At 33.3% G+C, this 11,514-nt stretch overlaps 1 protein-coding gene across 1 annotated transcript in view; it reads left to right on the forward strand.

Annotated features, from left to right (window-relative positions):
- LOC135132917 (matrix metalloproteinase-25-like) overlaps positions 1–7,913 on the forward strand; it is a 115,224-nt gene extending 107,311 nt beyond the window's left edge. Inside the window, exons 5-7 of the mRNA XM_064061140.1 lie at positions 756–1,429; positions 6,536–6,944; positions 6,999–7,913. Coding sequence (XP_063917210.1) covers positions 756–1,429; positions 6,536–6,944; positions 6,999–7,249 — 1,334 coding nt within the window. The 3' untranslated portion in view covers positions 7,250–7,913. The remainder of the gene's footprint in view (positions 1–755; positions 1,430–6,535; positions 6,945–6,998) is intronic.
- Positions 7,914–11,514: the final 3,601 nt, after the last annotated feature.

The raw sequence follows: 11,514 nt of genomic DNA on the forward strand, positions 1-11,514 counted from the left end.
TACATTCTGTCAGGTAATTAATGAAAAATCTTCAAAACCAGTACGCTTTGTCAGAGATACAAAGAATTTTGCCGCGTTCGTGTGAAAACACGAAAGCTTTCACGAAAGAAATGCGTTCCTTCTGAAAAATAAAACCCGCAATAATAATAAAACAATAATTGCTCGTCGCTTAAACAAAATGGCGGCGCTTAAATGTCCCATTATGGGAGAAAATTTTACTTTTACGGTGATTTTTATAATAGTGGATTAAAGGGGATGACGCCGCCGCCGAAGTTCGAGGAAAGTTTCGGATGTATTTGTACAATTGATTTAAAACTTTGATGGACCTAAGAGATTGCTCGGAATTTTTAAATAAATAAAGCTCCAATAGCAGATCTGCCGTTGTTACGAGTAATTAGTCCAACGTCAAAGCGAGCAACGATTGGGAATTTTCCAGTCCCGTCAGCTTGCAACATGATTGCGTCCGACATTTGTATAATTCACAACGAAACTTTTCTTTGGTAATTCGCAGGAGGAGTTACATTGAAATTGACACTTGACGTTCGTAATCAGTTATATAACACGGCGAAAACGTTGTTATGTGGTCACATTGACGCGTGCCAGGATATAGATATGGTTAATTAATTAATTTTCAAAATCGGTACGAAAAATTTGTTAATTATTTGAGGTGTGCCACAGGGGTCAAATCCTGGACTTCTGTTATTTACATCACTCATAAATGATATTCTTGTTGCAACTTTTCTTTTTCCTTCCAGGGACCAACCTGTTCAACGTGGCAGCCCACGAGTTCGGTCACTCCTTGGGTCTGTCCCACTCGTCCATCGAGGGCGCCCTAATGTACCCATGGTACAAAGAAATGGAAAACGGTTTCGACTACGAGCTCCCGGACGATGACAAGCTCGGCATCCAGACCCTCTACGGGGCCAGAACTACCAGACTATGGGACAGAATCAAGCCCTACCGTCCACCGCACACCACCACTACCACTACCACCACAACCACGACCACCACAACCACGAGGAGACCGTTTATAACTAGGCCGCGTTATCAGCCCTACGACCCTAGATATCCCAACGGAAGGCATCCTCAGCACAATCCCTATCACCCTCACAACAATAACCCCCATTATAACCCGAGGAAACCCATGCATCCAGACGTGAAAAAGAATCATTATCCGAAGAGTGAGCCGCCGCGTTATCCCGATAGGAGGTATCCGTATAAACATCCTGCGAAGTATCCTGAAAGGACGACGCCGATGCCGGCGCCACCGACTACACGTTATCCTGTTTATAATCCGGATAAATACCCCGACAGGAGGCATCATAACAGCGATAAGGAAACGCCAGCGAGGAGGCCTCCAGATACCTGTGATACTAGTTATGATTCGGTGGCCGTCATCAGAAGGGAGGTGTTCTTCTTCAAGGACGCTGTAAGTGTTTGATTTTTGTCGAAGTGCGAAATTCGTTGATGGTTTGCTAATTGTGAGGTTAAACAGTCGTGGGACGGTTCAATGGTCAGGTTTAAAGTGGGATATTTATTAAGGTCGTGTTGTCGAGTCTCGTATGTAAAAAAAGGTTGAAGGAGGGAAAAAACGAAAGTGGTGTCATGGGACTATTCAAAACGACATCATGTGACTTGTTTCTCTTTTCATTTGAGTATATGCAGAAATCATTTTGTTCTGTTAAAAAAACAGTCTAGTCTGGCTTTATTCAATATTTTAATGAGTAATTATTAGGCCACGAAGAAAATAGTTCGCCACTTAAATTTCCAGTTGTTTTGTTGATGGTATTTAAAAATTAAGAACTAAAAAAAGGTCCATGGATCATAACAAACTTAAGACATCCATTTCAAATCATTTATGCAATCAGTACACTCTCCCAAAAATAGTTAATGGTGTTTCAGTGAGCATTTGTTGTAACTACAAAAGCGCTGAATGTACATTTAAAAAAAATTGAGCATATAAACATTGTCAATACTAAGTAATAAAACAAACGCTTCAAAAAAAAAGAATTAAAATCATAAGAAAAAAATTAAACACTACCTATATTTTCTCAAGATGATTTAAGCATTATTGAAACAAATTTTCCTACAGACAAAAGAATTTCATCCAATAAATCAGCTACCAGTACAAAACTTTCCTAGTCTCTGACGAACAATCTCGGGATATATTTTCTAGGAAAGATTTATTTTATAAATTTATGAGATGAGTACAAGGGTATCAAGTACATACAGTGGTTGGAAGGTATTCCGACACAGAACTTGCCTTCTTTGCCTTCTGTGAAAAAATATAAAATTTAATTTTGCGAAATTTTACATTTCTATGGTATATACAATAAAAACAATATAGGTAGGTATACTAGTCATAATGTAAGACAAGAAAGGAAAAAAAAACTATGTTGGAAGAGTATATTATTGTATAACATTTAAATAATTTTAATGCAGATACTTTTGAGATTATGTTATCAAATTGTTGGTGGGGATGACTCGTCAAATTTTGCTTAGCGTTTTACCATTTACAGACAGACAGACCTATTTTTTCGTATTTTATGGGTCATTAAAAACATTCAAGTCAATGAGTCACAATTACGAGATAATGAGGGAATGTTTCAAATTAATATGTTGAAAATTACGCAGAATTTTTGAGATTATGTAGTCAAAATTTATGAAATTTAGGAATAATAAACCAAAATTTTGAGTTACTTGGATCCAAATTTTTATACACGAGTCGAAATTTAAATCGCATAAATTTTTTAAGCAGACACAAATAACTAAATAAATTTTACAAAAAAAAAAAAACTTTATCAAAATAAGTCGTAGTTTAGCGATAAGTGAAAATTTCGGGGAAGGTTTGAGTTGTTTAGAATTCGTGACAAATGGAAATTTCGAATCAGTCAGTCTGAAATTTGAAACTTTGAATTAATTATGACAAAATTTAGACTCTAGATAAAAACTTCAAATCAATAAGTCGAAATTAAGTCGATATTCAAAAATTCAATATTCTAAAACCATTTGAAGTTGATTATGTCGAAATTTTGAAATATCCACTAGAATTTTGAAGTCACTAAGTGAAAATTGTGTTTAATTAAATAAAAAATTCAAGTCAATGGGTCATAATTACAAGATAATGAAGGGATGTTTCGAATTAAGAAGTTGACAATTACGCTAAATTTTTGGGATAATGAAGTCAAAATTTATGAAATTTAGGAACAATAAACGAAAATTTTCACTTAATTGGATCCAAATTTTTATAAACAACTCGAAATTTAAAATCCATTAAGTCACAACTTTGACTAAATTAAAGATATTTTACAAAAAAAAAAAAAAAACTTTATGAAAATGAGTCGTAGTTTAGCGATGAGACGTCGAGACTTCGTGATAAATGGAAATTGCGAGTTAGTCAGTTTGAAATTTGAAACTTTGAACTAGTTATGTCAAAATTTAGTCACTAAATCAAAATTTCAAATAAATTAATTTCAAATTTAAAATTTTTAGGTTAAATAAACCCAAGATTCCGATATAATGAAAAATTTCAAATCAGTAAGTCGAAATTATGCCTTCAAATGATTGAGAATATTGAATGTTTGAATATGATTCAAACGTTCAATATTCTATGGTCGTTTGAAGTAGATTATGTTAAAATTTTGAAATACCCATTAGAGTTTTGAAGTCACTAAGTGAAAATTGTGTTTAATTAAATAAACAATTCAAGTCAATAAGTCACAATTACGAGATAATGAGGGGATGTTTCAAATTAATAAGTTGAAAATTACGCTGAATTTTTGGAGATAATGAAGTCAAAATTTATGAAATGTAGGAACATTAAACCAAAATTTCCAGTTAATTGGATCCAAATTTTTATACACAAGACGAAATCCAAAATCCATTAAATCACAACTGGGATATAACTAAAGATATTTTACAAAAAAAAACCTTTATGAAAATAAGTCGTAGTTTGGCGATAAGTGAAAATTTCGGGGAAATTTTGAGTTGTCGAAAATTCGTAATAAATGGAAATTTCGAATTAATCAGTCTGAAATTTGAAACTTTGAATTAATTATGTCAAAATTGAGACACTAAATCAACATTTCAAATCAATAAGTAAAAATTACGATGATATTCAAAACACCAATATTCTAAGCTCATTTGAAGTTGATTATGTCAAAATTTTGAAATATCCACTAGAATTTTGAAGTCACCAAGTCAAAATTGTGTTTAATTAAAAAAAAAAAAGAATTCAAGCCAATGGGTCAAAACTACTAGATAAGGAAGGGATGTTTCAAATTATTAAGTTCAAAAATTACACAGAATTTTTGAGATAATGTAGTGAAAGTATGAAATTTAGGAACAATAAACCAAAATTTTCAGATAATTGGATCCAAATTTTTATACACAAGTCACAACTTAGACGTAATTAAAGATATTTTACAAAAAAAAAAATGAAAATAAGTCATAGTGTTTAGCGATAAGTGAAAATTTTGGGAAAATTTTGAGTTGTCGATAAATCGTGATAAATGGGAATTTCGAATTAATCAGTCTGAAATTTGAAACTTTGAATTAATTATGTCAAAATTTAGACACTAAATCAAAATTTCAAATAAAGTAATTCCAAATTTAAAAATTTTGTGTTAAATAAATCCAGGCTTCCGATATAATGAAAAATTTTAAATCAAAAAGTCGAAATTATGACAATATTCTAATATCATTTGAAGTTGATTTTATCAAAATTTTGAAATATCCAGTAGAATTTTAAAGTTACTAAGTGAAAATTGTGTTTAACTAAATAAAAAATTCAAGTCAATGGGTCATTATTAGAAGATAATGAAGGGATGTTTCGAATTAATAAGTTGAAAATTATGCTGAATTTTTGAGATAATGTAGTCAAAATTTATGAAATTTAGGAATAATACACCAAAATTTTGAGTTAATTGGATCCAAATTTTTATAAATAAGTCGAGATTTAAAATCCAATAAGTCACAACTTAGACATAACTCAAGATATTTTACAAAAAAAAAAAAATAAAAAATTAAGTCGTAGTTTAGTAATAAGTGAGAATTTCTGGGAAATTTTGAGTTCTCGGGAATTCGTGATGGACGGAAATTTCGAATTAATCAGTCTAAAATTTGAAATAATTTAATGTGCATCTTGTCACTGAAATTTCGTTGTACCTCATGTAGTTTTTTGTATTAAAAAAAATGGAATCATTAAAGTTTTCTCTTGCGTTGGTAAAACGCTAACCAAAATTTTGCTTTTCATCCTCACCAACAATTTGATGACGTCCCGCCCCCTTTTTTTTCAATAAACGCCATTTAAATTTTATAAATTAACATATTCCTATACTTGTGACTCATAAATCCGCCTTGATTTTTACCCTACGCATACAGATTTAAAAAATCCAAATACCATCATCACATTTTATGCCAATGTGTGGTCGTAAAAATGTTGATTTACTACCCGAAGACCATGTAACTTATGGGTTACATTTTCTTTTGTCAATTAATATTTTTGTCGCCTCCTCATTCAAATCAGGCAACTTATTAGGTGCTTAATCGTCGCATTCTTTCGATGTATAATCATAACCAATCGAAGTTAAGCATGTACTGATAATAATTATTTTTTCAATTGCTTTAAATATACTTGACATTTATTTTACTTCTCTTTCCATCCTACAACTTATAGAGATTGTTATAAAAAAATAAAATTCGCAAAATTAATTTTTTCTTTGTCGAAGAAGCTGTATTTGTTCGAATGTAATATTTCAACAAACTTCAGTAAAAATTTGGTCCGAGTATGTACTTATTCTTAATTTAACCACATAATACAGTTCTTTTCGTGTACTGCTTGATATGTTTGGTTTAATGTGTTACAAAATTTTAGGTAGCGGTGTCTGAGTTTAACTATTTGACACTAATATCTTACTTATTTGAAAAGGCAGAAATCTGTAATTCGGAAGGTTAAATTTTTTCGAGTAAACTGTGAAGTGAATTAAATAGAATACGTTTTTATTTTTTGTTGCTAGATTACTTGTTACTAATCATTACAGAATTGAACTGTCGCAATGTGTAGCAATTACACAATTTTTTATTAATTACGTTCGTATTGAGCCAAATTATGTGCTGCTGTTTTCTACAAGCTTAAACTCTCAAACTGCAGCAACAAAGCTAACAATGAATAATTGACACTAACTACCCATCAGACAAAACTCTCTATACTAATTTCTCTTTTCCCTTATAAAATACTTGATCTTGTCTGCAGTAATAAACGTGAATAATAAAAAAATCATGATGGTAGTGGGTCATTAATAATTCATTTTCTACTGATTTTATTACTAAGTAGCTGCCACCACAATTGGATTTTGATTTATGGAAGTACCGACCACTATCGTGATCACGTAGAATGCGATAATTGCTTTGTTTACGTACAAGGAATAAGAAAAATATGCAAAAAGGAGAAACAGCTCAGCCGCTTAATTGAAGGATAAACCCTTGTTTGGAGATATACGAACTGGCGTCGTTAACAATTTTTTTTTACTTTCAGTACTTTTGGAGAATCGACGAAACCGGCGCTTTGATGCCCGGCCATCCGGCGGAAATCACGAGGTTATGGCAAGGCCTCCCTCGCAATCTCACCCACGTGGATGCAGTATACGAACGTCCGGATAACAAAATCGTCTTTTTTATCGACGATAAGTACTACGTCTTTACCGGAGTTAAATTAGATTGGGGTTTCCCGAGACCCTTGACCGATCTGGGACTTCCGCGGTCGCTGAAAAAAATCGACGGGGCCATGGTGTGGGGTCACAATGGCAAAACCTACTTCTACAGCGGTTCTTTATACTGGAGGTTCGACGAGGAGGAGAGGAAGGTCGAGTTGGACTATCCCAGAGATATGTCGATGTGGAAAGGAGTGGGGACGGACATAGACGCAGTCTTCCAGTGGAAAGACGGTACTGTTGAGACCCCTGTAGGGTGTTCCTATTTGACTTTTTTTTTGTAAACAGGAAGGACGTATTTCTTCAAGGGGAAGGGTTTCTGGAAGTTCAACGACATCCGCATGAGGGTGGAGCACGAGCAGCAGAAACCGTCGGGACCATTTTGGATGGGTTGTACGAACAATCTTGAGGGTAACGACGTCGGGGAGAAGTTGCCATACAAGCACTACACGCAGCCGACGTCGGGAACTTCGTCATTACATATTAACTATGTAGCTTTAGCAATATCAATATTTTTTTACTATTTAAATTTAACATAAATTAAACGCACTGCCTTTTTTCTTGTTTGATGGGAGAAAAATACTCAAAGAGAAATTGAACTTAAGACTGTTTTGAGAGAAAATGTGCTCATTTGTGCTTGTACTGCCAGGATTTTTCCTGATTTTGTGATAGGTTCATGTTTTTCGGCATTTTAATATAGGTTCTAGACTTTTTTAATTTGTAATATTTACATACTTTTTTTTATTTAAGTATACTGTGATATTAGTCATTTCAAAATTGCGTTATCATGCATTCGCCGTTGAATTGTTGAATATTTTTGAACGCATTTCAGTTAGCGCAATTGAACGGCACCATTGTGACCATCTCGGAAATGTTGAGCCGTTTCTGCGATGGCCGGGAAATTATTTATAATTTAATTATGGTTAATTTTGTAAATTATTTAAAAAGCGTAGTATATGGGATCCGATAAAGTTTCAAGAAACGAAAACCGTCGAAATTTCTATTTTCTCAAAACGTACACACATCACCTATTTTTGTATAACATGCATCAGTGCCGCTTTATCTGGCCCATATATTCATTTGTTAAACTATAAAAGCATATTTCTTTAAAAAAACAACAGCCTCAGTGTGAGTAGACACAAAAATATATTGTAATTTTTTATCTGCTATCATTATGATGTAATAAAGAGCTAAAATTTAGAACGTGTTTGAGTTTCCCGTGTAAAATCCCTGTATTTTCCGTTTGCGGGATTATGTGTATTCATTTGTAAATCAACTATTATGTTCTATTTTGAGGAGATTTCGACCCTTTGAAAGCCCCTTCAATGAGTTTTTCAAGTTGTATATTTTATTTTTCGCTCCCCTTCGAAATTTCCGGTTTCGCGTAAACCGTTTGCGTTCTCATAAACTTGTAATAACCGTTTCCTGCTTTCGCACCCGTTCTATTCACCACTAAAACGCGCACTGGTATGATTTTTTCGTCGGAAGGAAAATATGCTTTGGTTTTATAGAGTTAACTCACTGCCAGGTGTTTTAATATTCACATTTATTTGCTACTTATTAATAATAATTATAAATAATAAGGCATTAAGAAAATATATTCTAAATGAATACCTATAAATAATATGGATGCCCGAATGCGATCAGAGATGTTTAAGGTAAGTATCTATATAGAGTTGAAGATCCTTAAGTAAGTAATTTTATGTTGCAAAATATGCCCAGATAAGTAATCAAAAAATTAGAAAACGGTAGTAGATAACAAATTCTCTTTAACGTACGTGCCGTAAATAGATTTAATATGAATAGGTTTATGAGAACGTGATTTTCAAATTCTTGGTGTTACTTTAGCACATCTATTGCTATCAATATTTAATATTTTTAAACTGGTAACATTTAATGGTACATTGAACCTCCATTTTATCTTACAAATTTGATAGCAGTTTTGGGAAACACTGTTAAAGAATATTTTTCGATGATGGTTTCTTAGTTCGTTCCTAAATGGATGATTTCTCTTCAGAAATAGTATATTGAAGTGCTCAAGTATAGATATACACTTCACAGACGACACTTAATCCCATCATTCATTCATCGAATTAAGGATGAATCCCCCCCGTTTTTTTTTGAAAATAGAGAATGCGCCCCGCGATATTTAATAAAGATAAAATAATAACTGAAATTTGCGTTCCCATGGCGCGAGGACTGGGGGGTGCTATTGACGCCGGCTCATCCGTTCACCGAAAAGAATCGAGGAATTTGCACGATTTTGTCTAGTTGGGTCCTCAAAAAACCCCAGATGTGCTGTTTATAATTTGTCACGTACTTAGCAATAACACTTCGTGATTTCGAGAAACTGCACAACGAAAATGTATCAGTCGTACTTGCAGAATCGTGCTGCCTGCAGAGCTGTTACCATTTAGTTGATGTGTTTGTGTGACGAATAATTAGAGGACAACTTCTTGTACCCCTAGACCTAATTTCAATAGATTTGTAAAACTGGTTCTCAAGATATTCAACCGTTTTCATACATTCTAGAGACCCTGTAAAAAAGTTATGAGAAAACAAACATTTTTTATATTTTTTTCAAAGAAGTGGAATTCGTTGGACTGTAAATAGACCGTACTTCAAGGGCGAGGGAAGTTCTGTCGAAATAACCTTGGACCGATTTTTTTTGTTACTATACTAAATTCGGGCGACACATAACTTCGTTTATATATTCTTGTTTCTTCGGTTGTCCCCGTTTTTTTGTATATCTATTACATCTACTGTTGTTCGTTCTACTGCGATTAAAAAAAATTTGGCCTTAATTGTGCTAACCCTAATATTCCGCCAACACGGAGACATGTGAACAAAATCAAATCCTGCAAAAAATTCAAAATTTGCTTTGTGTCGGGAGTTCAAATCATAAATCATTGTTACGGGATCGATGGCTCTGATCAAGACGATCGAGCTCTCCTCAGTTTTCAGCGGTACGTTGTGTTGCGGGATTCACGAGCTACAACACATACTCATCCAAGTGCAAATGCCTATTATATAATTTGCCGCATCATCCACTTGCCTCGCGGACTGCCAGATCAAAAGACCTGCATATAAATTATGCCACACTCTATCAACAATTTCGAACAACAAGAATTGACAGAATGTTGAATTATGCATTAATTCAAATGAACAATTAAATCACAACAATTACATCAAGGACCCAGAGAATTCCCACATCAAAAACACAACAAGGCACGTACTAAATACGATCAAAATCAAAATAACAATTCGAGAATAAATGTTCAAATTCAAACTGTGCGAAAATAATTTGGATGTAAAAGAAACATAACACACACACAATTTAATTGATGATAATTTCCAAAGTCCTTTCTCTCAAAATGGATCAACGTTTAAGATTACATAGTTTAAATGTCGTAGATGCACTGTTACGAAATTCGAGTGAGAAGTTACGAAGTGTGGATAATGTAATAACTTAAGTAAAAACATCCACAACTTTTAGATATCATTGTTATAAAAAAAGCCACGTGTTTTTATATGAACATTTACATGATTATGGTAGTTAAAATGTACAGTACAAAATCTGAACTGTGAATTTATACTGATGGAATAGTAAAAGTTTTACACATATCATATTAGAAAATCCTTAATAAACTGATGTTATACTAATTATACTCGTTGAGGCGGAGTATGGCGTCTAATGCGATTCATTAAATCTGTAACTACCAATTATTTTCCTGTAACAGTTTATAATATAAAATAGCTAAACGAAGTACTGCAGTAGAAGTATTTTGACGAATGTCTTTCTTTGTAGAGTTATCATCAGCCAATAAAGATCTGATCATATTAAAAAAATTGCTGAAATTATTTTCTTATGTAAGTCTCACTACTTTTTGTGTACTAGTCCACGTATGTTGTTAACTAATGTAGGCGTGTTATCTTGCAAAAAAAATTGACAACATCGGCCCAGTATTTTCTGAGATTATCTGGCTAATAAAAATCCGGGACGGCAGACAGACGGACAGACAGCCAGATAGACAGACGGAAACGGGAGACCTATTTCTTCGTACTGTAGGTCCAGAAAACGTAAAAGTAGGGAGTCGGTCGACAGACTCGATTACAATACTTCCTTCGCTTACGCTCGGAAAATAAAAAGTACTATTTATTATTACAATCTATGTAAAAAATTACACAACTGACTTATTTAAAATTTAAATGAGACATCAGATAAACAGTTGGTAAATCATCCGACTGTCTATATTAAAACAAAATTAACTTGTACGGAAAAAACAGTAATGTGGAAAATTTTTTGTCATGAAAATACAGCGTGATCAATAAATAGTGTTTGAGTTGGCAGTGAAAGTAACCAATTCTGGGAAATGTTTGTTGCGCTGCTATTGGCTAACCCACTCATTGGCGCGATGTCATTTTTAAACCCTCAAGAAAATTAGATTATGGCAGCGTCAAATTTTAACAATAATCCATAACAAATTTTCATTCAAATTAATTAAGTGTACTGTCAACCATGTCACTTGTGTCATTCCATTTCAATACTTAAATGTAGATAAAATTTTGGCCGATCAAGTGTGAGCTATTGTTGTAGTTTGTCGCTGATTTTACAGTGGTGTCCCATTTTAAAAGATCTTTATACTTTAAGCCTTTATTCTAGCTATTGTTTGGTACCTGTTATAGGATTTTGCAATTAAGCTCCGCCCCTCGGCTTACGATGAATAAAAAAAATCATCAGAATTGAGATAGGGTGGGTGGCCGGGGGTTATATTTTGCCTTTTTTTTTCTTAATATACACAGC

Source organism: Zophobas morio, unplaced genomic scaffold, assembly GCF_036711695.1.
Source record: "Zophobas morio isolate AGI-343-1 ecotype UQ-CSIRO unplaced genomic scaffold, CSIRO_AGI_Zmor_V1 ptg000021l, whole genome shotgun sequence".
NCBI classification, from domain to species: Eukaryota; Metazoa; Arthropoda; class Insecta; order Coleoptera; family Tenebrionidae; genus Zophobas; species Zophobas morio.